This window comes from Camelus bactrianus, chromosome 14 (assembly GCF_048773025.1).
Source record: "Camelus bactrianus isolate YW-2024 breed Bactrian camel chromosome 14, ASM4877302v1, whole genome shotgun sequence".
NCBI classification, from domain to species: domain Eukaryota; kingdom Metazoa; phylum Chordata; class Mammalia; order Artiodactyla; family Camelidae; genus Camelus; species Camelus bactrianus.
In genome coordinates, this window is record NC_133552.1 from 13,744,039 (window position 1) to 13,771,573 (window position 27,535).

The 27,535-nt window shown below is 34.2% G+C and overlaps 1 protein-coding gene across 5 annotated transcripts in view; it reads left to right on the forward strand.

Annotated features, from left to right (window-relative positions):
- The window catches only part of INTS6 (integrator complex subunit 6), an 82,338-nt gene that overhangs the window by 30,170 nt on the left and 24,633 nt on the right, over positions 1 to 27,535 (forward strand). For all 5 annotated transcript variants that reach the window (XM_074378119.1, XM_074378121.1, XM_074378122.1 and 2 more), the window contains one exon: positions 24,556 to 24,739. In XM_074378119.1, coding sequence (XP_074234220.1) covers positions 24,556 to 24,739 — 184 coding nt within the window. The remainder of the gene's footprint in view (positions 1 to 24,555; positions 24,740 to 27,535) is intronic.

A 27,535-nucleotide genomic window follows, 5' to 3' on the forward strand; every position in this document is an offset into this window, starting at 1 on the left:
AGCCCCATAGAAAGATTCTTAAAGATGTTTTGAGCATTTGTGTTTGGAAAAGGTTTAATTCTAGGCCTCTTTCTCTGTGCTTTGAAGCACTTACAGAACCTAATTGTTCATACAATATATTTTTTTTTAAATTGAATTACAGTGTGTCAATTTCTGATGTACAGCACAATGTCCCAGTCATGCATATACCAACACATAATCATTTTCATATTCTTTTTCATTAAAGGTTACTACAAGATTATTATATAATCTGGATTGCTAATTTTTCAAATAAACTCTAAAACTTGTTTGTCTTAAGACTTGCTAGGATTTTTTGTTTAAAAAACATTTTTTTTAATTGAGTCCTTTATATTAGTAAAAAATAATATGGGTAACCACTATCCATGTATGTATATTTCTGCATTTAGAAATTACGTATATCACTACTGTTTTAATATTAGAAAACACACAAAAATATAAATTTTAAAAGATGAGATAAAAAAAAAAATATATGAAGGAAGTCCTGATATCCACCCTCGCCACCCCCATGCATTGTGATGTATCTTGGGTTGGCAAACTTTTTAAAGGGCCAGATAGTAAATATTTTTCTAGGCTTTTCAGCTTATATGGCCTCTCCTGGAACTTCTCAGTTCCACTGCTGTAGGGTTAAAGTGAAAAAGTTAAACAAATGAGTGTGGCTGTCTTTAATAAAATTTTATTTACCGAAACAAACTGTGCTGGATTTTGCTGGAGGGTCATAGCTGACCCCTAGAGTATACCCTGTTGTGTACAGACCATGCCTTAGACCTACAGTTGTGTTATACCTACATCTGTTAGGGCTTTTCACCATCAGTGTCAGAGTACAGCTTATCTTTTTAATGAAATGAGCAGAAGAATATTAGTAGTCAGAATGTATTCAGTTTAATTGAACAGGTACTTAATTGTTGTTCAGACACAAGGGTAGGTGCTAAGATGAGTCTGGTAAGAGAGATAGGTAAACAGTTGTGGCAGGTGTAAGAAATAAAATGATTACAGAACAAGCTGCTGAGGAAATGAGGCTGGTGCTGGAAAATGATCTCTCAAGTTGGACTTTGAAAAATTAATGCAAGTTTGGAAAGTAGATGAGTTCAAAGCCATAAAGGTGATAGAGAGCATAGAAGAACCACATATACCTCAGTGCTGATTGTTGGCAGAATATTCAAGAAGGAAGCAGCGGAAAATGAGACTGGACAGATGGGCATGGCCCATAGTGTGTGCTCTGTCAAGGAACTTGGACTTGGCCTCGTAAGTTCATGGTAACTATTGAAGAGATTTTAGTAGAGGAAAAGATAACGAGATTTGGATTTTAGAAAGATAGTGGCAGTAGTGGCAGTAGTGTGGAATATACAAGGAGTAAACATTTTTAGCAACTTTTTTTTAAAACTTCCTTATAAAAGGGGACAAATTGTTTGTGGGTCATGTTATATTAGACATAAAATAAAGAAACTTGGAATACCATTTAGCAACAAAAATGAGTGAACTACTGACATGCTACAGTGTAGATGAACCTCCAAAATATTAAATGTTGTATGATTCCATTTTTATGTAATGTCCATAAAAGTTAGTTGTTGCTTAGAAGTGGACTGGGGCCTGACTGCAAATGGGCATGAGGGATCTTTTTAGGGTGTTGAAATGTTCTAAAACTAGATGGTGGTGATGATTGTAAATTTACTGAAAATAATTGAATTGGATGCTTTTTAAAATGGGTGAATTTTATGGTAGGTAATTATATCTCAATAAAGTTGTTTAAAAATTTAAAAGACCTTACTTTTGAAATTTGTTGGAGTAAAACATATTGCTGATTGCCAGGTAATTGCTCTTTCCTCTGGATAAATACTGATCTTAAGCTGCTACAACCAAAAAAGGTGTTTTTCCCCCTAACTTAAAGGGTATACATTATAACTATATAACTGTGGGAACTACCAATTAAAATCTAGTTGTTATAAATTTTATAGGTTTCACTTTGACTTTAGTAATTCCTTAGTTTTCCATTCCTTATTAAATATCATATGAGGAGAATACTCTTATGCAATATTGGATAATATTCAAAAGCTAGAAGTAGCCTAAGTGAAATTTACTTGCTTTTTTTCCCAAGGAAATAATTACTAAAGAAAGAAGTATGATGTTTTAATATTTATAAATTATTTTCTCATAATCTTAAAAATCATAGAAAATAGAGATAAAACAATTGGAAAATAGTTAATTTTACTCAGTAAATATTTTTTGAGGGCCTACTATGTGCTAGACACTGTTTCTTAGAAACAGATTATGAAAGATTCTTCCTGTGTTTCTTTTATTCTTGGCTGCCAAAATTTATGAAGTTGAGTGTAATCATTAAGAAAATATGTACAAAACTTAATTGTGTTACCTTTTCTTGTTTACAAGATAATGTCACATCTCAATTCCTAATTCTGTGAGAGTGAGGAAAATGAGTCTTAGTATAGCTGATTCCCAAGTAACAGGCAGAGCTAGGACTTGACCATTGTTTTTTCTTTTTACTTCAAGTCCATTGCTCTTTACACTCTAGTGTGGGATTTAAAAAAGAAAATCCCCCCCACAAATACCCCAAAACAAACCCCAGTACCTTACTGCATAAGGATAGACATTTAGATTAGTGTATAAAATTGAGAGTCCAGAAACAAACCCTTGTATTTATGGGCAGTTGATTTTCAAAAAGGGAGGTAAGACAATTTAATTGGGGGAAGAATAATCTTTTCAACCAATGGTACTGAACAACTTAATATCCACATGGAAGAGAATGAAGTTGGACTCCTACCTGACTCCATATATAAAAATGAAATCGAATTAGGTGGGCAGCCTAAATGTGAGAGCTAAAACTCTTTGGAAGAGAAAACAGAGGTGTAAATCTTTATGACCTTGGCTTAATTAGGCAATGGTTTCTTAGACATGACACCAGAAGCATAACCAAAGGAAAATTAGATAAATTTGACTTCATCAAAATTAAAAACATTTGTGCTTCAAAGAATACTATCAAGAAAAGACAGTAGTAAAAAGAAAATATTTGTAAATTATATATATATCTGATAAGGATCTAATATCTAGAATATAAAAGGAACTCTTACAACATAAAACTAAAAAGACAACCCAACATAAAAAGTGGGCAAAGGATTTGAAAAGGTATTTCTCCAAAGAAGACATACAGATGGCCAATAAGCATGTGAAAAGATGTTCACAACCATCATTAGTCATTAGGGAAATGCAAACCAAACCGTAATGAGATACTATTTCATACCTGCTATAGTGGCTATAATAAAAAAGATGGATAATAATGTTGATGAGATTGTAGAGAAGTGGGACCCTCATTTGCTGGTGTAAATGGAAAGCGATATAGTTGCTATGGAAAATAGTTTGGCAGTTCTCAAGAAGTTAAACACAGTTATCCTGTGACCCCAAAATTCTGTTCCTTGATATGTACCCAAGAGAAGTGAAAACATTTCTGTGAAAAATGTTGTATCACCATTATAATAGCCAAAAAGTAGAAGCAGTACAATGCCCATCAACTGATGAATGGATAAACAATTGTGGTATATCCAACAATGGAATATTATTCAGCCTTAAGAAGGATTGAAGTTCTGACATACACTGCAATGTGGATGAACCTTGAAAACAGGCTAAGTGAAAGAAGTCAGAAACAAAAGGCTGCTGACTTAATTATTCCATTTACATGAAATGTCTAGAATAGGCAATTCCATAGAAACAGAAATAGTGGTTGCTAGAGGTTAGGGGTAAGAGATGCTAATGGCTGTGGGGTTTCTTTTTTAGGTGTGAAAATGTTCTGAAATTAGATAGTAATGATGGTTACACAACTCTGCCTCCCTGGTTCAGCCACTCTAAAGAAATGAAATAAAACAGATGGAAAAACTCCTATCTTTACCTCCATACACCGTATCTCCTTCTCTAGTGACTTCCTTGGTTTCCTTATTTCCTTCCACTACAAACTGAGAAGTTGTTTGTTATCTCCTTCACTTCTCTATCTCTTTTTCATTCCTTAGCCTATTACAATCTGGCTTCTGATTCTACCTCTCTAATGAAGTCACTAGTAACATCCTCGTCTTCCAAATTCAACTATTGGTTTTTAACTTTTCTTTTTCACGATGTTTTGCCAGCACTATTTTGAACACTCTTTACTAAAGTTTCTCTTGGCTTCTGGATTTATACTCTCTTGGCTTTCCTTTCACTTTCTGCTCTGTTTTAATCCTTGGCTTTAGTTTATTTGTTTTTTCCTTAACATTTGTGACTGGTTTAATCTTAGATTTTTTTTTTTTTTTGCCTTTTTATTTGACATACTCTTTTTGGGCATGTTACTCATTCCCAGGCTTCATCCATCAGTATATATGGATTTCCATCTATAAACAGATTCCCAAGGTTGGTTTTGCTAGCCTTTATCTTTTTTTTTTTTTTAAACTTTATTGTTTTAAGTTTTTGATACGGCAAATATCAATAGAATCCATTTAAAAGCTCTTTAGGGTTCTCAATTTTTAAGCCTTCAAATGAGTAAAAGCTGAGCACTGTGGCTCTTGGTGGGTTGTGTGTGTACATAGATAGGTATTTTTTTTTGAGACATAATTGACATATAACATTGTATTAGTTTCAGGCATATAACACAGTGATTTAATATTTGTGTATTGTGAAATGATCACCATAACATTGATCACTATACTTACAAGAAAATTCTTTTCTTGTGATGAGAACTTTTAATATCTACTTTATCAGTAACTTTCAAATATATAATATTATTAACTGTGGTCACCGTGCTGTATGTGACATCCCCGGGACTTACTTCTCTTTTAACTGGAAGTTTGTATCTTTTGACCATCACCGCTTTGCCCACCCCTACTCACCCTTATCGTCCTGATTGAGTTTTGATGCTACTTAGGCATTTTCCCTTTTCCCCTTATTTCCTACTGTGGGATATCTGTTCTCCCTAACTGGGCATGAAAAGCCCATTATGATTTGATTTCAACTTTTTCCATGGTTTATTTGGTTTACACTGACTTTAAATGCTTCACTAACACTGAACTGTCCCCATTGTTCCCTGAGTACATGAAAGTCTTATTTGTCAGGGCCTATTCCGTAATTCTGGAATGTTTCCTGTCTCTTCCCACCTTTCTCTCCCCAAAACCTACTCAGCATTTGTTGAGACACTGGTGAAATGCTACCTCCTGTGAAGCTTTTAGGCATTTAGTTGCACTTTGTTCTCTGCACTTTTAGGACTTTCTTCTTGTCACTGTTACCGCAGTTTATGTTCATTATCTTACTTGTTTACTCATCTTACTGCCAGTAGACTTTGTGCTGGGCTCCTGGCAGGCCCTTTCAGTTTGGAAACTCATAACCTTTAAGTTTCAGAAATGTAATTATTTTTTTGACATTTTTTTCCTTTCTGTGTCCTTTTTGTATGTCAGACTTTTGAGTTGATCTGTTATCGTCATCACCATCATCATCATCATTATTTATTTTTCTCTTTTCCATCTTTGTCTTTATTCTTTCTTAGAGTTTTTCTTAACTGGGTTGGTAGAGGGCTTGGTTTTTGCTGAGGTTTGTATGTTTTTTTATTGAGATGAAATTCATATAAAGTTAATCATTTTTCTTGTGAACAAATAGTGACATTTAGTACATCTTTTTAAGTAAAACTCTCATACTAGGCAGAAATATAAAGATGCTGTAACAGAGTGCATTGCTCTTCTCTAATCCCAAGCAGCAAATTCTAGGATAGGCAGATTTCTTTCATGTATCTTTTCCACCAGGTAATTTCAGTTTGAGTATCCTTGGATTTTAAACAGTTCTTCAAAATAATCAGAAAAATAACTGAGGATTATTATGGTTGTTCATGGATAAAATCTTAGGGAGAGAAAGGAAGATAAAGGAATAAATATTGAGTTTTAGAATAATTCCTACATGTATTGGGAAGGGGGAAACTGAAGTGAATCTATAAGGGCCTGATACTAGTTATATGGGGTTTTTTGTTGTTGTTCATTATGAGAGCTAAGGCTATATTTGAGAACGGAGGTTAAAGAAATGCTCAGTTTCACTGAGAATGTTAAAATATTATTTGAAACTTTTTTCCATCTACATTATCTAAGCAAATCTGAGTAATTGGGACCAGAATGGGACTTGATCCTGGAGCTGCCAGCTTTCTATTTATTAAATCACAAAGGCATTTAGCATTAGCTTCCTGTCTTTTCCTGCCTTTAACGTGCATACAGTGCCTCTTCGAACGTGTATTTTCTGCCACAAAGCAAAACAAATTGACAAGCATCTAGTTGAATTTTCAAGGATTCTGATAAGCTTCTGGAAGAATATGTTTTCTAGACTATTACTTCAACTGCTGTAATTGGGACAAAAGTAATAGTGGCTTAAGAAAATTAAAAGTTACCTTTTTCTCTCACATCAAAGCCAGAGCTGACTAGTGATCTGGGAGGTAGGGTGGTTCTACTCCAAGTTGTTGTCTAGGCCCCCAGATTCTTTCTACTTTTTTGCTGTGTCTTTGCGTTTGTTTGAATGGTTGACACAGGTTTTACGACACATCCTGGTTCAATACTACAACTAAATTTCAGCCTATGGGAAGAAGTAAAGAATGTGGAGGGCAGGCAGCTTCCTAATATGAGCATGACCTAAAACTTGTATTTGGCAGTTTGAACCAGAGTCCATCAATTAGAACCTGGCCACACTTACTGCAAAGCGGAGTAGAAAATGTAATCTCTACTTGGGTGGCTTTGTGTCCAGCCAAAATTTGGGGATTTTGATGAGAAGGACAAAAGATTAGAATTTGAGGGTCAGTTTTTAGTTTCTGAAATAAAAGGGATGGTAAAGAAATTAATTATGCTTTAAAAGCTTTGGAAACTTCCTTACTTTATAGTTTGACAGCTTGTTCTAAGTTTATGTATGTTTTTGCTCCAGACCTGGAATCATATCAAGTTCCGTGTATTCGGAAATGGTATATGGAAACCATAACCTGGGTGTTGTCAGAGGTAATCATTGCTGTTGAATTGGTCATTGTTTTCAGGCCTTTGCAATAGACAGAGTTAGCAAATACATTTTTTTTTTCTTGGAAGAAAATATGTCATGAATTCATTCTAGTGTTTTCAATTCAAATTTAAAGTAAATATTTTAAATGTACTGATCAGGGTGGAGGTGTGGGTGGTGTATAGCTCAGTGGTAGAGCTCATGCTTAGCATGCACAAGGTCCTGGCTTCAGTCCCATGAAAATAAAGAAACAAACAAACCTAATTATCCCCCAAATAAATACATAGTACAAAAAATAATAAATGTTCTAAAAAAATTTGTTTTAATAGAAAAAAAATTGTACTAATTAAAGAATGTAGACCCAGGTTTGATTCCTGGCTTTGCAACTAATTAGAATTGCAACTTAATTCTCTCTTGTTCTAAGCTTCAGTTTCCTCGTCTTTAAAATGGTAATTAATAACTGTATCTCATGGTTGTAATGGTTAAATGAGATAATAAGTACTCAAGGAGTTTTACTGTTTTATTACTCTCTTATCGTATTACAAAAGGGCGAGACTCCTTTGGTGGAGGTTAGAGAAGACTTACTCATACAGGTAACATTGGTGCTATCAGGAAAGACTGGGTGTTAATGGGATGCAGAGATTTAGTTAGAAAAAGAAAAATACCAGGGCAAGAGATTCACCAGTGGGTGTGATCTGCATTAGTTAAAACTGGACCATAGGATTCTGTTTTGATCTTCAAAAGAAAGAAAAATTTTTTGCCCTTAGAGCATTTAGTGTAACATATAATTACATAGTAATCTATGTGCTTATTTGGTTAATGTCAGCCTGTCTTCCTGCCCCACAAGGACAAGGGCTATCCTATCTCACTTCTGCTTACTTTTGTAACCCCAGGGCCTGCACAGAGTAGTCACTCAGTTGATACTTGTACCTTTCACAGCATTTAAAAATACCACAAAATTTAGCATTTGATTATGTACACATATTCTGAAATTATTTTGTTATCCCTAGCTCTACTATAGTTCAGGAACTACTAATTGACCTAATTTCTTTAAGATCAATAATGCTTACAGTACTTTAATATACTGTAGATTTTTGCCATTTATTCATTATCTGACAGCATTAGTCCTTTGTAAATTTTTATTGAAAGAGAATTAATGAATGAATCTGGTGCTTCAGTCTGTTTTGATCTCAGCCATGTTGTGAAGTGTGTGCAAGTAATTTATTGCTAAGAGTTTCAAGTACTTCAAATATCTCATATAATGAAGTCACTCAGATGCTTTCATTTTTTATGTTGTCTTAAGTGGAAGAGAGTAAGGTATATTAGATTATTCTTCTAAAGATTAAGTCTAATACTCCCATGGGAGAGTGTGTGCATGCACACACACTTCTTTCGTGTCTCATGGAAAGAATTGAGAATGAATATTCTCACCTGAATATATAGAGAGAATTTCTTAGAAAGGAGGCAGCGTGGTATTGTATAAGAAACCAAACTCCAAATTAAAGGGCATATATATTTTAGAACCTTTTCTTCTCTTTCTTCCCTTTTTGTTTTTGCCATTAAATATATGATACTCAGAATTTGAATTTGCTTATATTTCTTTTGTTATTGTCTCCCTTGTTTAGCTGTAATCTATATGTTATAAAACATCACAATTTCAAGTATAAAACTGGATGAGTTTCAACAAATGCAAACATTGTGTTATTAACAGCACGATAAATGATGTAAAATAAAATATACCCATCACGCCAGAAAAGTTCTCTTCTTATGCCCTTTGCAGTTAATTTCTTTCACGTCCTCTGGAAACCATTGATAATGCTTTTTGTCACTCTGTGTGTGTGCGTGCATGTGCGTGCGTGTGTAGTTTTGCCTTTTCAAGAATGTCATATAAATGGAATCATTTAGTGTATAGTCTGTGTGTGACTCTGTCACTTAGCATAATGCTTTTGAGGCTCATCTGTGTTATTGTGTCTATCGGTAGTTTGCTCCTTTTTATTGTTGAGTAGTATTCCGTTATATATCTATATTACAGTTTGCTTATCCATTCACTGAGTACAGCAATTGGGTTTTTTCCTTTTTTTTTTTTTTTGGACCATTGTGAGTAAAATTATGTACATTGGCATGCAAGTACTTTTGTGGGCATATGTTTTCATTTCTCTTGAGTATATACCTAGGGGTGTAATTGGTGGATCATGTGGTAAGTCTATATCTAACTCATAAGAAACTGCCAAACTGTTTATTAAAGTGGCGGTACTATTTTGCATTCTTACCAGAAAATGTATGAGAGTCCTAGTTGCTCTCCATCCTTCTAACACTTGAGTTTTTTTCGGTCTTAAATTTTAGACAGTTTAGTAGCTGTGCAGTGGTGTCTCATTTTGGTTTTAGTTTGCATTCCCTAATGACTAATGATGTTGAACATCTTTACATGTGCTTATATGCCACCTGTATATCTTCTTTGGTGAAGTAAGTATTCTGGTTGTTTTGCCTATTTTGTATTGGGTGGTTTGTCCTGTTATCATTGAGTTACAAGAATCTTTCACATATCCTGGATGTAAGTTCTTTATTGGATACATGTTTTTCAAATATTTTCTCCCAGTCTATGGCTTACCTTTTCATTTTTTACAGTCTTTTAAAGAGTAAATGTTTTTATTTTTTTCTTTTTATGATTTGTGCTTTTTGTGTCCTATTTGAGAAATCTTTTGCCTAACCTAATGTCACTAAGATTTTTCTCCTGTATTTTCTTTAAGGAGTTTTATAATGTGCACTTTGACTTTTGGGGTCGTGATTCCATTAGGATTTTTATGTATGATGGGAGAAAAGTGTTGAGGTTTTTTTTTTTGTTTTTTGTTTTTGGTTTTTTTGACATACTGTTAACTAATTGAATCAGTACCATTTGTTGAAAAGATAATTCTTTCCCCATTGAATTGCTGAGACATAAAAGTCGGTTGGCCGCATAGTTGAGTGTCTATTTCTGGACTTTCTATTCTGTTTTGTTGATCTCTATGTCTGCCTATGTCTGCCAACACTGTGTCTACTACTATAGCTTTGTAAGTTTTTTTTTTTTTTTTGTTAAGTCTTGAAGTTGTCTCCAACTTTTTTTTTTCAAACTTGTTTTGTATATTCTAGGCCTTTTGAGTTTCCATATAAATTTAGAATCAGCTTGTTTTACAAGAAAGCCTACTGAAATTTTGATTGTAATTACATTGAATCTCTAAGTTAATTTGGGGAAAATCCACATTTTTACATTATTGGTTATTCTGATGTATGAGCATGGTATATCGCTCAGATTTTAAGTCTAATTTTTCTCAGCACTGTTTGTAGTTTCCTTGTATAAGTTTTGCACATATATTTTGGTGCTTTTGTAAATTGGTATTTTTTTTAAATTTTCTAGTGGTTTTGTTTTTGTTTTTTACTTTCTGAGTTTTTATTTCTTTACTTTTAATTTCTGATTGTTGCTGGTACATAGAAATATATTTGATTTTTATATTTTGACCTTGAATTCTGTGACCTTCCTAAAATCACTAGTAGTTTTTTCCACAATTCTTGGAATTTTTTGCATACAAAATCATATTGTGTATGAATATAGACAGTTTTACTTCTTCTTTTCAGTATCTGTCTTTTTGTTCCTTTTTTTGCTTAATGTACTGGTAGAAGTGGTGAGAATAGACATCGTTGCCTTCCTTGTTCCTGATCGTGGGGGTTGAAGTGGGAGTGAAACCTTTCAGTATGTAAGTGTGATGTTAACTGTAGGTTTTTGTATATTTCTTTTATCGGGTTGTGGAAGTTCTCCTTTGTTACCAGTTTGCTGGGGGTTTTTTTTGTTTGTTTTAAATCATGAAAGAATATGGGATTTTGTCAATTTTGTATGCATATGTGGAGATTATCATGATTTTTCTCTTTTGATTTTGTTAATATAGTGAATTACATTGATTAATTTTTAATGTTAGACCTGCCTTGTTTATATACATACCTACCCTTGTTATATATTTTATATATGAGGAAACTAATGTACAAAAAGTGGTGATGTAAGTAAGCAGAAATAGGAACTCAGAAAGCAGCAATCTGAAATCAATTACTCTTAAGTTGAGAAAATCTATTTTAGTAGTGTGGCAGTGTATGGCACAGTGTAAACATTAGATGAGAATCAGATACGTAACAAGGATGTAGCAAAGTGGGAGAATGTGGGTTTAAATCTTTTTCTAGAACCTGCGGTTACTTAGACAAATTTATCAATCTCTTTGTGTCAGGGTTTCCTTACCCTCCTGCCACCCCCGAAGGATAATTCTATATTTCTTTGGTTCTAGGAAATACTGTCTCTCCTGTCCCTACCCTCTTCAGCGTTTCTGAAATCAGGAGAACTTTGTTAAAGCTGGACGGTATGGACTGGTAGTGGGTCCTACTTGTGTCTGTTGATATTGACACATGGGTGTCAGTCATTTTGTTTTCACTAGAGCTGAACTGTTTGCTTTATTAGCACCTCATGTCAGGGGAAAATTTTATATTCTATATAAAAGAGTTAAAATATTTCAATTTAAATAACGTGAACATTTGGCTAATAATTACCTTAACACGAGGGAATAATTATGTTTACACAAGGGCTATTAATAAAGACAAGACTTCCCTTTCCATTCTCATTTCCCTTTCACAGAAGCTTTTAATTGCTTGCATTTTGTTGTCTTGGTTATTTACATATGCCAAACTTTTAAAAATTTTTAAATTTTGGAACTTTTAACCATACACTAGAGTAGGGAGATAAAGTAATACACCTCAGAAACTCTTATCTAGCTTCAATAATTATCTCCATTTTGCTGGTCTTGTTTCATATGTTCTGCCCCTACGCCTTCACACAGTTATACATTTACATATACAGTAAACATTTTGCGGAGAATATTTTAAAGCAAATTCCAGACATTGTAGAATTTTACTCATAAATACTTCTGTATGCGTCTTTAACATACTAGGACACACACGTCTGCAATGTTCTATAGCCTAACAAAATTTTATTTTAATAAATTTTATTAAATTTAAATTTTAAATAGAATTAATCTTAATTTAAATTGAATTTATAGGTTAATTATAGCTTGATTTATAGTTTCATATTTAATTTAATTTATAGCTTAGCAAAAATTTTAAGGTGTTTAATAAATAATATACCCAATTTATATCCCAGTTTCCCTACTTGTCTCACAACTGTTGACAATAGTTTTGTTTGAATCAGAATCCAAACATGGTTCACACATTACATTTGATTGTTAATGTATTTTTATCTACAAGTCTCAAAGAAGTTTACCTAAATTTGGATCCCTAATTGTTTATTATTATTATTATAATAAAATTTTTAAGGAAATTATTACTTTACAGTGAATTAGCATTGAAATGAACAAAAAATATGATACATACAATAGATCACCTAAGGTACACAGGCAGAGCAAATAAAGGCAGTTGAAATTACCAAATTTCTGAGAAGAGAAAAACTTTCAAAGCTGTGGGATGGTATTACGGCTTTTACCAATTATGAAGAGGTATTACTAGGAATCCAACTTCTGTCCAAAAGTCAGCCTTTTAAGGAGAAGCATTGTATCATTTAGTAGTTTATACTGAAATAAAGAGACTACAAAAATATTCTAAAGTTAACCAAATAGGAAATACAAATGAAGTTCTCACAGTCTGTGATATACCTTGAAATGACACCATTCAAACTAAAGGTGCTGTGAAGAGGTTGAGGTCATAAGCACAGGCTATAAAAAAAATATGACTATGACGTTCTGTTTGACTTTGATGTCCAAAGGGATTCAGAACTTCTAGACCCAGTGTGGAGAAGACTTAAGACTCAAGCTCTGTGAGACTCAAATGCTAAGAAACTCTATGATACGGAAAAAGAAGGAGATATGCAGCTGTATGGATAATTAGGCATTACTGTTGGGAAAACTTTTATGTACCTTTAATGTTAAATTTGGGGGAAGCCAGGAAATACATTAAATAGATGATAAACCTTAGAATCTAAGTTACAGGTTAACGGGTGTGTTAGAGGATTAAACGCAGTGATTCAAGCAGAATATTTAATTGAAACCCTGACACAAAGTTCAGTAAATGATGAATTGTCACCCTGTTAACTTATTGTGTAATTTGGGGTGGTATTTGGTGTGAACAAGAGGACTTTAGGCTTTTTCTGTTCCTACTTCTTTGAATTATCAAGAAAATGTTATTGTCATTTTTAGGGGTTACAGTCTATTTCCAGATGATAGGGATAAATATATATAATCTACTGAAGAAAGTTTATTGGTAAATTTTTATGCTTGAAGCATTAAGTGTGCTCAGTTACCTAGGAAATAATGGCTCTCAAAATGATTCATAAAGCTTTTACTGTATTTTTGGTTTTTAAGTTTCTTTACCAATGTGCTTTAAGTTAAGCTTCTGATCTAATACTGTATAATTTGTTCTAGTTTAAATGTTTTATGTTAGATTCTGAATAATTTGGGGTTCTTTTTAAACAATTATATGTATTTACGTTAGAGTTAGTAACACTGTACATCTTTTGAGAAAAGTGTTCTTCAGTTTGTGTGTGTGTGTGCATTTGGAACTTAGTTTGCATTTTTTAAAAGTCATGCTTCATATATTATAGTAATTTGTTACCATTTGAACATGTTAAATCAGCACTATGATAGTAGAGGTAGAGAAAACATCAGGGTCTTAGGGGACATATCATATTGTATATTTTTTCCTCTGTAATTGTCTTTGGTATTATTCAGTTCCTTGCTTTTTGCTTTCACTAATCTGTTTCTTCCTTTCATTCCTATTTGCCATCAATCACCCTGGTGCTTTTCTTAAACTATTACATTAGCTGCTTAACTTGTCTTGGTTTCCTTCAATCGGTCATTCCATTGCATTATTCTAAAGCACATCACTTGAGTGTGTTATTCCACTGTTCACAGTGTTTCATTGCTTTTCATTTTCTACTAGATTCCTCAGTACCCTCCACAATTTAGCCAGTCACCTTTTTTTAAATCAATCCACCCCTCTATTCTTTCAGCCATATTTATTGAGTTTCTTCTGTGAACTAGACACTCTGCTAGGCTCTGATGATCAAATGGTAAAACAAGCAGGAGGTCTAGTTGTGAAAGAAAAACATTAATTAAAATATCATGTGATAAAAATAAAACTGCAGTGATCATATATCCTACAAAAGGGAGGAATATGTGCTATGACAGCTTACAGTAATAGGGCGTTAGATCTAGTCAAGAAGATCACAGAAAGCTAAGACTTGAAGAGGTGAATAGGATTTACTACACAAAAAGTGGGAAGGATAGGATGATCTTTTCCCAAAGGGAGTATGTTTTGAAACCCAGGGACTAGAAGAAGGCTAATGTGACTTGGTGTGTAAAAGAAGAGGAATGATTGTACAATATGGGAAGGAAGGTTGGGCTTGACCACACAAGGGGTTTTGAGGCCATGCTAGGTAGTGTTACTAATACAAATTTAGTAGAAGCCATCCAAGGGTTTTATTTACAGGTTGTGGATGGAGTAGTAAAAGACAAGTGGGTTTTGGAAGACCATTTAGACTTTGTCGCATTAGTCTTGACAATAGCTTGGTCATGAAGGTTGGTGATAGTAGAAGAGACAGAGCAACAGTTTCAAAAGATATTTGGAAGGTTAAAGGAACCAAATTTGCTGACATATATTGCATTTAGGGGTATAAGGAAGAGGGAGATGGCTTCTTGCAAAACTGGATATTTTGTGATGCCTAGAGAATATTGAAAGAATACTATTTTGGATGGAGGAAAATCTTAAGTTCAGTTTTGCGCATACTTAGTTTGAAGTACCTTTGATCCATTCAAGAGGGAATGGCAAGTAGGCAGAAGAGTATTTGCTGTTAGAAAGATAATCTAAGCTGGACATAAAGAATTTTAAGATATTATCTAAGTATAGATAGTAATTGAGGCTGTGGGTAGGTGGGTTGAGGGTTTAGAGTATAAACTGGCCAAGACTTAGACTGAGCCTTGAGGGTCTGCAGCACGTAACGGTGCTAGGTGTTAGAGGTTGAGCGCAGGGCTGGAAGACAGAGAAGCAGCCAGAGAAGCAGAGGAAAACCATGAGAATATTTCAGTGTGAAAGCCAAAGTCTTTCTAAAGAGTGATAAATAGTTTTGAATGCTGCAGCGAAGCCAAATCTGAAAAATCTTCACTAGATTTAATGACTCTTTCAGTTATCTATTGCTATGTAACAAATCATCCTAAATCTTAGTGGCTTAATACAACAACGGTCTGTTATTTCTCAAGATTCTGTGAGTTGGCTTCATTCAGCTGGCGGCTTAGCTGGGGCTTTGGTGCTCACTGTTACCTGGGCACTTTGCTTCTTGTCCCTGTGACTTCTGTCTCTGCATATGGTCTCTCAACAGGCAGTCGTCTAGTTCAAGCTTCTTTACAGGGCAGCTGGCTCCCAACAGGGTGATAGTGAAGCTGGGAGGCCTGTTAAGGCTTGGGCTTGGAGCACTTTGACCACACTGTCATCTACCACCATAGCCAAAAAAGGAGCGTTGATGACTTCGTGTAGGAGTTGTTTTAGTAAAGTGGAAAGACGAGGAAATGACTAGAAGATGCATAAAAATTCCTTATCACTCCCTTACAATTTCTCTAAACTTGACCTAAAATAGGCTACTAATTTCCTGAATGCTTCCTGTTTCTTTCCTCATGTGTTCCTTTTCCCTGAATGTTGTTCCTCTATCTCCCCCATGTTAAAATCTTACACATTCTTAAAGGCTTTCTTAAAATCGTCAGTTTTTTTCCTTTTTTGTTCTTTGCTCTCTAACAATTTTGAATTTTAATTTAATTTTTTATCCCAGTGTTTGTTATTTCTTGCCTCTTACGTTTTTGATCATGATCTTCACTCTGCATATGCTCCGTAGTCTGCAAAAGGTTTTAGATTCTCAGTAAACTTCATTCTTCAAACTTACTCAGATGCTACTTCCTCTGAGAACCTTCCCTGGTTCATCTCCCAATCACTTAATCCTTTGTACCTCATGCACACTTTTACTGTTGTACATATCGTAACATACTACAATTATTTATTTACATGTTCTTGAAGGTGGGAACTTACAGTGTCTGCTGTGCTGCCTTTCTTTTAAATAACTCCTGAGTTATAGCTTGACTTGTGATCCCCATTTTTACCTTTCAAGAATAGGCCTTACAGGATAAGAGTTTAAGTTTTTGTATTAGTAATGACCTAATTACTTCTTTGATACTGTCCCAAGTTCATTGGTACTAGGCCAGTGCATTAAACTGTAAAGAAAAGTTATGGTTTGGTATGTGAAATGGAAAGTTTTTGCAAGAAATAATATATGGCCACACTCTTTGTATCTCTGAATAAGGTTATATTTACGAGGTTATATTCTGTGTGGGACTCAGTGGAAGTATGTCCATATATAAATTCTCATTATGAGTATTGTTCACTGAGCTCGATGGAGTTGTTAATGACTTCACCATATGGAATGGTTGTTTCTCTAGGTGTCAGGCAGATTTTGCAGCTCATGTCTTCGCATTCTCTATGTATGGGTACATACAAGTGACTTAGAGATTGGCTAGTTTCACATACGGGGGCAGAAAACACTTCAGCTCTTGGAGACGGGACTACCTGGTTCTGTGATCCACCACAGACGTTACAATCGAATCCCTGTTTGCGTGTTTGCATCCATATCTGTGTGTGTGTTGGGGTTGGGGGGCACAATTCTTGGCAGGACACTCACTGGTGCTTGTGCTCTGCAGCCCTCACTCTGCTCCTCTTAACTCTTGTGCTTTCCTTAAGCTCATTTATTCTTTCATTTGACAAATACAGAGGGACACAGAAATGAATCAGATCCCTCTCCCTGCCTTCTCTCAAACCGGTAGGATAGACAGCTAGGTAAATAGGTCATTAAAACTTAAAGTGGGAAGTATGATTATTAAAGGACTTATAATTTGAATTACTTCAGTAATAGAACCAGTTGGCAGAACATCCAGGTGCAAGGGGAAACTTCAGTTGGTATAGATCAGTCATCTGACTCTCATGATGGACTCTGGTGTGATCATCATCCAAGAGTCAGTTACACTGTGTGCCAGGAGAACTCTGGGGAATTAAACATGTTTTAAAAAGAAATTTATTTTATCTTCTTTCATTGTTTGCTGACTTTTATTTATTTTTACATTTTGCAAGTTTAAAAAATAGTAACATGAGAATCTTGGTTATCTGATGTTTTATAATTGTTTATCTTAAAGTAAGTTACCTGAAATGTTATCTCAAATCTTACTTATTTTGCTTGGTATAGTCCTTATTAAATCCTGAAATAATGCTATGCTTATTGTAGGTACTCAGTGAATAACTGAATAATTAAAATTTAGGTTGATCCTTAGTCCAATCTTAACAGAGTCACAAATAGTTAGGGGATCTGAATCATAAACAAAACAGATAAAAGAGAAATTGCACTTACACAAGTATTGAAGTTTGAGCATGCCTAGTAATAGACTACCACCTTCCTAAGCTGTCCATTGGTTTTGTTTTGTTATTTATAAATTATTTGCTTTTATGTCTGTCTTCACTTTTTTAAATTGAAGTATATAGTCAGTTACAATATGTCAATTTCTGGTATAGCCTAATGTTCCAGTCATGCATATGTATACGTATATTTGTCCTCATATTCTTTTTCATTTAAGATTATTACAAGACATTGCATGTAGTTCCCTGTGCTATACAGAAGAAATTTGTTTTTTTAATCTATTTTTGTATATGGTGGTTAACATTTGCAAATCTCAAACTCCCAAATTTTTCCCTTCCCACCCCTTTTCCCCTGGTAACCATAAGATTGTTTACTATGTCTGTGAACCTGTTTCTGTTTTATAGATGAGTTCATTAGTATCCTTTTTTTTTTCTTTTCTTTTTTAGGTTCCACATATGAGTGATATCGTATGGTATTTTTCTTTCTATTTCTGCTTTAGTTCACTTATAATGACAATCTCCAGGTCTACCCATGTGTCCTTTGTTTTTTATACCTATAGAGAAATTAATTGAATTCTTTTTTTTTTTAAATACGAAGTTCAGGAAAGACTCAAAAGGTAGAAAGGCAAGGGAGTAAGATAGTTCTCCATAGATAAGAAGGAGAAGTCTGAGCTTTCTCAATTTAAGTTCAGGTTACATTTCCTTTTCTGTCAGCTACCAAGATGATTATATAAGAAATCTGGAATGGTGATATCAATAAAATTAATCATTTAAAATAGTACCATAGAAAACATCAGTTATATTCAAGTAAAAATAAAACTTGGTTAGCATAAATAATCTTCTTTGCTTATTAGTCTGTTAGACTAACGCTTTGCTGAGTATAATCTTATGAAAACCCTAACAAAGACCAAAAATGTCATGGTTATGGGAAAATAATTGTATAATTGAATTACACGTGATTTATCCAATTCTTAAAATTTGTAGTCCTCCTTAGACGCTCTAAACTTGATTATAGAGTAGAGGTTATTTGACTATGTGTTCTCCAAACAGATGTCTCCTGACACAAAATCTTCTATTGCAACTTGTCTCTAAAATGAGGATAATAATAGTATCTTTGCCATTGGTTTGTTATAAACATGAAAAGCTCCTAGAATGGTGCTTGGCATATACATAGTAAGTGCTCATTATGCTAGCTATTATTATTGTTTATTTTTATTTTGTTATTACCTATGTACTTGAGAACTGGAAGAGAACAGCAAGAGAGAGGAAAGTGCATTGTTGCCTCTTTCCATTGGATCAGAGAGTAACTGGGGGGAAAGCATAGGTCTGTGCTTTATAAAAACAAACAGTAAAATGTTTATAAGTTATACTAATTAGTGGCTTAAAATCACTAGATTCAGACATGGATGATATAAAACTTTTTTTTAAATAGTTATTTTTATAATTAAAATGTTCTTTTTCCATTTAATGGAAGTAGTTTATTTTTATATTAATATCAACACTTGATTTTTAAAAACTACAGGTTTTGGTTTCAGTGATAGGCAATATAAAGCAGTGTTTAAGAGCACAGCATCAGGGACCAGACTACCTGGGTGTGAATTCTGTCTCCTCACCATTTATTGTGTACCTTCTGGCAAGGTACTAAATCTCTCTGTGCCTCAGTTTTTATCATTTTTGTACATAGGAATTACAGTAGTGCCTGCCTCATTTGTTTGTCTTGTAGATTAAATGAATTTATTTATTTATATATATAATATATATATAGCTTAGAACAATGTCTGCCATACAATAGTAGCTACTATAGAATTGTTATTGTTAATGACTAATTTTTTAAGCATCATTAGGTATTTAAGTTTGAGTACTCTTTTACTAGTTTCCTATGATTAAGTCTCAGGAAACAGTTTTTATAAAACTATTTTTCTGTCAAGTGTTCAGAAATAAAAATCCTAGTAATATCTTGATAGCCAGTACTGTGGTTTTCCATTTCCTTCTTCCTGTTTTTCAATTTCTTCCTGTTTTTCAACATCTCTAAAAAAGATTCCTTTAGGAACATGATGCTGGTCCTCAGAACTCTTGGAGTTGCGGGACCATATTTTATTATGCATCTTTAAGTTCCCAGAACCTAAACATGCCTCCTATTTGGTTGGAGCATAAAAAATGATGAGAGAAAGCATCTATAAATTTCAAGAAATATTCTACTCTCTTGCAGTGCGTTTTAATCACCCATTAAGTAGAACCATGTATTAGAGTCCTTATTAATGTCTGAACTTTGAGGTGAGTGATTATATCTGATATACCTTTTATCGAGTTGAGGTGTGTATAAAGTTTTTTTGTCTTAGATTTTGTATAAAATAAAGACACTTATAAAGGAGGTATAAATAACTACTTAGATGAATAATATATTTGTATTTGACGATTACCTCCATATTAATATATTCTAATATTCTTGGTGAGAATAAATGATATAAAAATTTCTGCCATATTTGCCTAGTTTTGATCTTTTTTGTTGTGGATTTTTAAAAATTTAGTGAATGAAACAGAACATTATAGATAGTTAAGGTACAGTTTCTTTTGTTCCCCTACTCAGTGTTACTTCCTTCCCTCTTCCCTGTCCCAGAAGGAACAATTAGCATGAGTTTGTTGTGTAGCCTTCCAGTTCATGCTTTTTTACTTTTACTGTATGTATATGTTATACAAATATAAAACTACACTAAATAATTGTTTAATAGTGATATAGATGCTATTCTCTGTGTATCATTTTGCATCTTTGCTTCTTTTTCATCTAATATTGTTTTTGATTCAGAAATAGACTCACACTTGTACAGTCACCCAGTATAAGAAAAAGATGACATTCCAGGACAGCAGAGAAAGGATGGTCTTTTCAATAAATGGTGCTGTGTCAATTGTATATCCTTCGAGAAAAAAATCTACTTTCACCCCTACCTCATATCATGTAACAAATTCAATTCCCCATGTATTTCAGGTTTAAATGTAAGTGGTAAAATAATAAAGCTTTTAGAACTAGAAAACATAGGAGAACATTTTAATGATCTTTGAGGACACAAAAAGTACTAATCATGAAAAGAAAAATATATTAAGATAATAAATCTATTTATCAAAACACACCAATAAGATGAAAGAAGTCAAAAAGTAGAAGGAGGTATTTATAATAACCATATCCAACAGAGGACTCATCTGGAATATATTAATAATCCTTCAACTCATTAAGAAAAAGACAAGTAATTCAGTTTTTTTAAAAGTAGGCGGAAGTCTTTAGCAGACACTCCACAAAAGAGCACAGTGAAATGGTCAAGAAATGTATGAAGGGTGTTCAACTTCCTTAGACATCAGGGAAATGAAAACCCCACTGAGGTATCACTGTATACACACCAAATGGCTAAAATGAGAAAAGACAGCTAACACTAAGGTGAAGGAGATACGGAGCAACTGATATTCTTGTACACTGCTGGTTGGAGTATAAACTGGCACAACCACTTTGGAAAACTGTCAGTATCTGATGAAAGTAAATATATCCATGTTCTATGACCTAGCAGTTTTGCTCCTGGGTATACCTAACAAATACATGCATATGTTTTCCATAAAGGCATGTACTATGATTTCATACTCTGTTCAGAATATACCCAAACTAGAAGCAATCCAAATGCCTATCAGTGAAAAATGGATAAATAAATTATAGTATATTCATGTACGTGTCACATACTATGTAGCAGTGGGAATGAATGATCTACATCTATATGCAATAGTATGGATGAATCTCACCCTCATATTACTGAATGAAAGAAGCCATAAACTAGAGAGATCATACTTTATAATTCCATTTATATAAAATTCCAAATCAGGCAAAACTAATCAATTGGAGATGGGTAGTGACTGGAGGGGGCATAAATTACTAAGGTTATGTTTTTTGATATAAGTGCTAGTTACCCATGGGCATTCAGTTTGTGAAAATTCATCAAGCTGTACGTTCATGATTTTTGTTCTTTTATGTATGCATACATGAATACATATGTATGTGATACTATCCAAAAGTATTGTTTCGAGGTCTGTGCATCTCGCTTATTTCATTTCAACTCTGGTTTATGAACAGACCATAGTTGACTTATTGATTCCCTCATTGAACTTCTACATTGTTTCCAGTTTTGCTCTGTTTCAAATAATGCTGTAGATAGCATTTTAACATGGCTTCTTGTGAAAATATATGAGGGTTTCTCTAAGACGTCTAGAGGTGGCACTGCTGTATCCTAAGGTATGCCCATTTTCAGCTGTTCTCCAAAATGGTTGTATGTAGGAGTGATGGAGAGTTCTCTTTGCTATTTATACTTGTCATCAGTTGATACTGTCAGGCTTGAATTTGATTTTTTTATGGATGTGAAGTGGTATCTCATTTGTATTTTAATTTGCACTATATGATGATTAGTATATTTGAGGATCTTTTGACATATTTATAGGCCACATGGATTTCCTAGAGTATTTTTTTTACCCATTTTTAAAATGGGTAAAATTATCTATTTGTATTTATTGCACATTTTTCTAATAATTAGTTTTATATTTTTCTTCTCAACTTATGTGTAATTTGCCTTGATTCTCAAAGTCCATATGTTCAGAAAGGCCTCCCTTTGTGATTTTAAGTCATTGCTAGAATTTCATTTGTAGACTTTAGATTTGGGGTAATTCAACCCTCCTGAGAATGTTTCTCATTCAGGCTTTTTATTTTTTTCCTGTTCCTGGTTGCCTGCCACTGCTTCATATTTCACTAGTGTGTTTCAGCTGTAGGGCATATTCTCCCCCTTCCTTGGTGATGAGGGAGGGTGGTAGTGATGTGGGGAAGGGGAAATAGTGAGAAATAGAAAAATGAATACAAATTTGACAGGTTTATAAAATTGATACAGCTATGTGTAAAATATTCTCATGACCCTTCTTGGCTTTTTGTCTTTTACTTGAAGTACATTCTAAATCTAGCGTTGTACAGTTGATAATCAGATAATGCTCATCATTACCTGATTAGGAGTGTGTGTGTGTGTGTGTGTATGTGTGTGTGTGTGTGTGTGTATGATCATTATCTGATTAGTTGTGTGTATAATAGTTTGGGGTCTATTGTTGTCCTATCCACCATTTATATATGTGGTCCCTGCAGTGCTCTTACCTACTGGATTCTTGAGACAGTTCTGCACATCCATTACTTTTCAGAGCAACTGCATTAACAGTTGAGACCCTCTTCCTGCAGTGCCACTGGGGCTTTGGTGTTTATCATCTGGCAGGGTGTGGTGATAGTAGCCAGGGCTTGCAGTTCCTGAGCTGTTTTGCAAGTGTTACAGAACCTTTGAGGTTACAGAATCTTTCTCAGAGAATATCCTGGCCCAGCTTTCTTCAAAAGACCTTCCTTATTGCCTCTGAGCTCTGCCTTAAGTAGGATCGATGCCAAAGGAAAAGCTCATGACTCTTGGCCACGGACACAACATTTTGGCTGATCTTGATCCTGGAATCTTGCAGCAGACTCTCTTGGCATGAGTCTTTTGGAGAGAGGTGCCAGTTTAGCTGAGCTTTACTAGGAACTCTCTTCTTAGAACTGAATCTGATTTTATTTTTTCAATGGTTTGATATAAGTCAATGAAGAAACTTAAGTTCTTAAGTCAGTATAGCATGACTTCAGTCTCTAGTTTGTCAGGTTCAGAAATCTTTGAGGTGAGAAATAGAAAGGGAAGGGTATAAGCAATACAGTTATGTCTTGCTTTATGAAGAAGGTAGTATAAACTCTGGTGATTAATTTGGAAGTGATAATTTTAAAATGTGTTCTATATTTTAAAGAAAACTCCAATATTTGTATAAGTCCCTGAATATGCTGATCCCAGGTTTAATTTTTATTTTTTAAAATTTTATAAATGATAAGGATTTTTGTTTTCCTAAGCACTGTGTCACAGTTAAAATAGTATTAATAATTCCAGTAACATATATTTCAAATTTTCCTGATTGTTTCAAAAATCTTTGTTTTTGATTGTTTTATCTGTTACTCTAGTAGTTCCACCAACCCTCCCCACTCCCACTCTTTGCTTTCTCATGCCATTGATTTATTGCAGAAACCAGGTCATCTGTCTTGTAGAGTGTCCCACATTCTGTATTTGACTGATTGCTCCCTGTGCACTTGATCCTGTATCCTCAGTAGTCCCTGTAAACTGGTGGTTAGAACTGAGGGCTTGGTTAGATTCAGGTTCAACCTTTCCTCCCCTTTCCCTTTTTCCTCCCTTCCGATGTTATGTACTTAGTGTTGTATCACATCATGAGACACATACTGTCTGGTTGTCCCCATTTTCTTATACTAAGACTGATGTGTGGATCTGTTGGTACAGAGGTGCCCATTAGAATCACTTTAAAGCTTTCTAAAATCCTCAAGAATCTTAGGTTCAGGTTTGAGAGGGATGGTAGATGCATGTATTAAAAAACACATGCAGGAAACTCTAAAACCTTTCTACCTTTACTCAGATGTAGTAAGAATCAGTATCTTTAATACCTTTACTATGTAATTAGAGTAACAAAATTTACTTTTAAGCAAATGCTTTGGGACTGTGTGTTTTGTATAAAATGAAACATATTTAAAGTGATTAACTGTGGAGATGTTTGAGGCTACTGTGGTGTAATAGAAAAAAACACTGACTTGGACCCAGGAGGTCAAATTGTTACTTTGTCTGAGACCACTTTTTTTCAAGTCTAGAAAATAGGAACCCCAAGATAAATCATAGGGTTGTTTAATGATTAAATGAAATGATTTATTCGGAAGCAGTCCAGTACCTGGTGGTGAGTTATATTGAAATCTGAAAAGCATTACAGGGATAGATTTTTTTAATTGAGATCTTCAGAGTAAAGCTTAAGAAAACTGAAGTAACAATATCTTACATGCTATTTTTTTATATATATATATGTATACTTTTGTTTTTGAGCTTGTTTTTTGAGTAATAGGAGACTCAATGAGTCATGATGTAGTTTTAACATGAGTGTAATTAATTAACATTAATGTGGGCCTTTTGGAAGAAATAGTGTGTGGAAATCTTATTTTTTTTCCCCCTTTACTTTCAGCTCCATTTACCTCTTAATTCTCCTTTGCCTGGAAGTGAATTGACCAAGGAACCTTTTCGTTGGGATCAGAGACTCTTTGCATTAGTGTTGCGGTTGCCTGGCACGATGTCGGTAGAATCAGAGCAGTTGACAGGTGTGCCTTTAGATGACTCTGCAATCACACCAATGTGTGAAGTGACAGGGGGTAAGTTTTTTGCTGGTAGTACTTCAGTGACTTAAAGCAGGGTTTACATGAATGTTTTAAAAATGTGCATATCAAAAACTCCATGTTTGTTTTTGTTTAACAAGTTCATAGAAGTTAGTAGACATACATGGTTTTAAAACTACTTTGATGAAAGTCATTCATCTGATTTGAACTACTGGATCTGATAATGAGTGGTAATTTTTTCCTAACCTATAGAAAATGCAGGTAGTTGAAATTATTAAACTTATTTTCTTAACTACAAAGATTGCCAGTGATTTACAGAATGCTATAGGATTATTTTTTGAAAATGTTTTGAGAATCATCTCATTATCCGTGTCTTGATTAATGCATGGTTAAGTACAGTTTTCCCCAGAGGCAAAGAGGAAGCTAGATAGGTTAGAGGAAGCAGGTAGTGAACTCTTAACCAGGTAGTCACTGTGCTAGTGAATATTAGTGACACTCTTGAAATAGAATATGTAATAGACTCAGGATTTACTATAATGTGGAATTGGTTAATAGGTGGGTTACATTCATATGAATAAGTATTGGGTGCTTACTGTGTACCAGGCACTGTTTTGTGCTGTAGGACTTCCATAGTGAAAATGACACATGGTATTCTTGCTTTCATGGTACATTTTAGTTCTCATTTAAGGAATCTGATACTAAAATGTCCAAGTCTGGCATACCACCGTTTCACCGGTGTCAGAGGCCTGTGACATAGTCTCCATCCACAGTCAGGGCTCTATTGCAGTTCTGTCAGAGCCAGCTACACATGTTAAAGGAAAATAGAAGGTATGATTAATACTTTAGGTGCCTTTCTTCTAAAATTCTTTGGGTTTTGGAAACCTGCAAATTTCACAGACAGAAAGGGCATCCAACACAGGTATGTGAAATAGATAAATTAGGAGAAAATTCTGAAATCACCATCGGTAATATCTTTCAGTGTCCCAGAAACCTTAGTTGGTCAAGAAATTAGAGAGCTTTCCCTAACATACATCCTGAATCTCTCCTGGTGTAGTGATTTATTTGCCTCTTTTCCTGCTCTTGCTGGCAATAATGGGAAGCTACTCAGATGCCACTCACCTTGTCATATATGTGAATAATGTTTTCTTCTTTAGTTTAACAGAATGTTGACTTAAAAAAGTTTTGAGGCTAAAACACCAGAAAAGTGGAAAGAACAGAAAAACTGTTGTCCACTGGTATCACACTATCCAAATATGCAATCACTGCTAACAATTTTGTGCCTTTTTAACTGTAATGATAAGAGTAGTATGTGTACATTTATTTTTCCAATTACAGAGTAATTCATATTCATTAAGGAAAAATTGGGAAGAAATTTGCCTGTGTTGCCAAAATAATTGATTAATATCTTGTTATATTTTTAATGTATATCTTCAAAAAATTGAATAATTGTCATTGTAAGCACTTTTATTAGGTAATTAATGAGTACCCACTCTGTTTACTGTTTTTGATGCTGGGAATACAGCAGGAACAATAGACAGAAAGCTTACATTTTTGGACTTTGTGACTGATAAGATCATGTAAAATGAATAAATAATATTTTGGGGAGCGCTAGTTACTATAAAGAAAAAAATAGGGTAAGGATGCAGAGAGCAACCTGAGGCAGAGAGTGAGTATTCCAAGAAGGCTTCTGAGGAGGTGACTTTTTTAAAAACCATAAACCTAAAGCATATGCTTACTCTAGTTTAAATCAATGTAAATATTGCATCCTTGAAGATTATTATACTCCTTGTCTAAAGAAGTAGGTAAGACAACAATTACTCTTTTATAAATTATATTTGCATATCTTTAACCTTGATGTTTAAAGTCACATGTTTGAATAGGGATTACATCGGCCCTGGTTGTATCTTATAATCCCTCTAAAATTATTGCTACAGCATGTTCCTCAACCCTCTTTTTAAAAAAAATATAATTCACATATACAACATTATTTTAGTTCTACGTGTACAACATAATGATTCGATATTTTTACATATTGTGAAATGATCACAACAGTAAGTCTAGTTAGCATTTAAGCAGAGATCTGAATGATGGAGTAAACCATACAAAGACCTAGGTAGAGGCTCTACATTTTGGGAGCAAACTGGCTGAAAGCTTATGTAGGGAGAAGTAGAGAATAATAGGTTGGTTTAGAGAGAGAGGCAAGGGCCAAATATTGAATAGCCTTTTAGGCCACAGTAAATTTTTTTTTTTCCCCAAGTGTGATGAGAAGCCTTTGGAGGGCTTTTCATAGGAGGTGACATCTGATCTCTGTTTCTGAAAGATCACTTCAGTTGCTAGATAAGAATAGGCTGTAGAGTGGGAGAATATAAGTGGGGAGACTGGTAAGAGATGATAGCACTTTAATCTAAAGTGCTGGGTTTGGAGGTGACAAGAGGGCTGATGCAAAGGAGAACTAAGGCTGATGGAAACTAGGGGAAATCATCCTTGATTCCTCTGATTCAATTGGCCTGGACAATTGGAGGTAAATGGCACTGAGATGGGTACTCTGGGGAACAGCAGATTTGGGGGGAGGTGCAGGGATGATAGCAAATTTTAAAATGCCTAGTGGACATGTTGGTGGAAGTATTGAGGATAAAAAGCATTTTATAAAATTGTAAGACTTTTCTAGATTAAATAAATTTAACTTTCTTAGCCTCTGTAAGGACTGTTGCCCAATTTAGACATGTTCCTTTTGTCTCTTCTCCATTTTACTAAAATGCTAATCTAGTATACTTTGTGGGAAAGTCTTTTCCCCCACTTTACTGCCTTCAGACTCACTATATTTAGATTTTT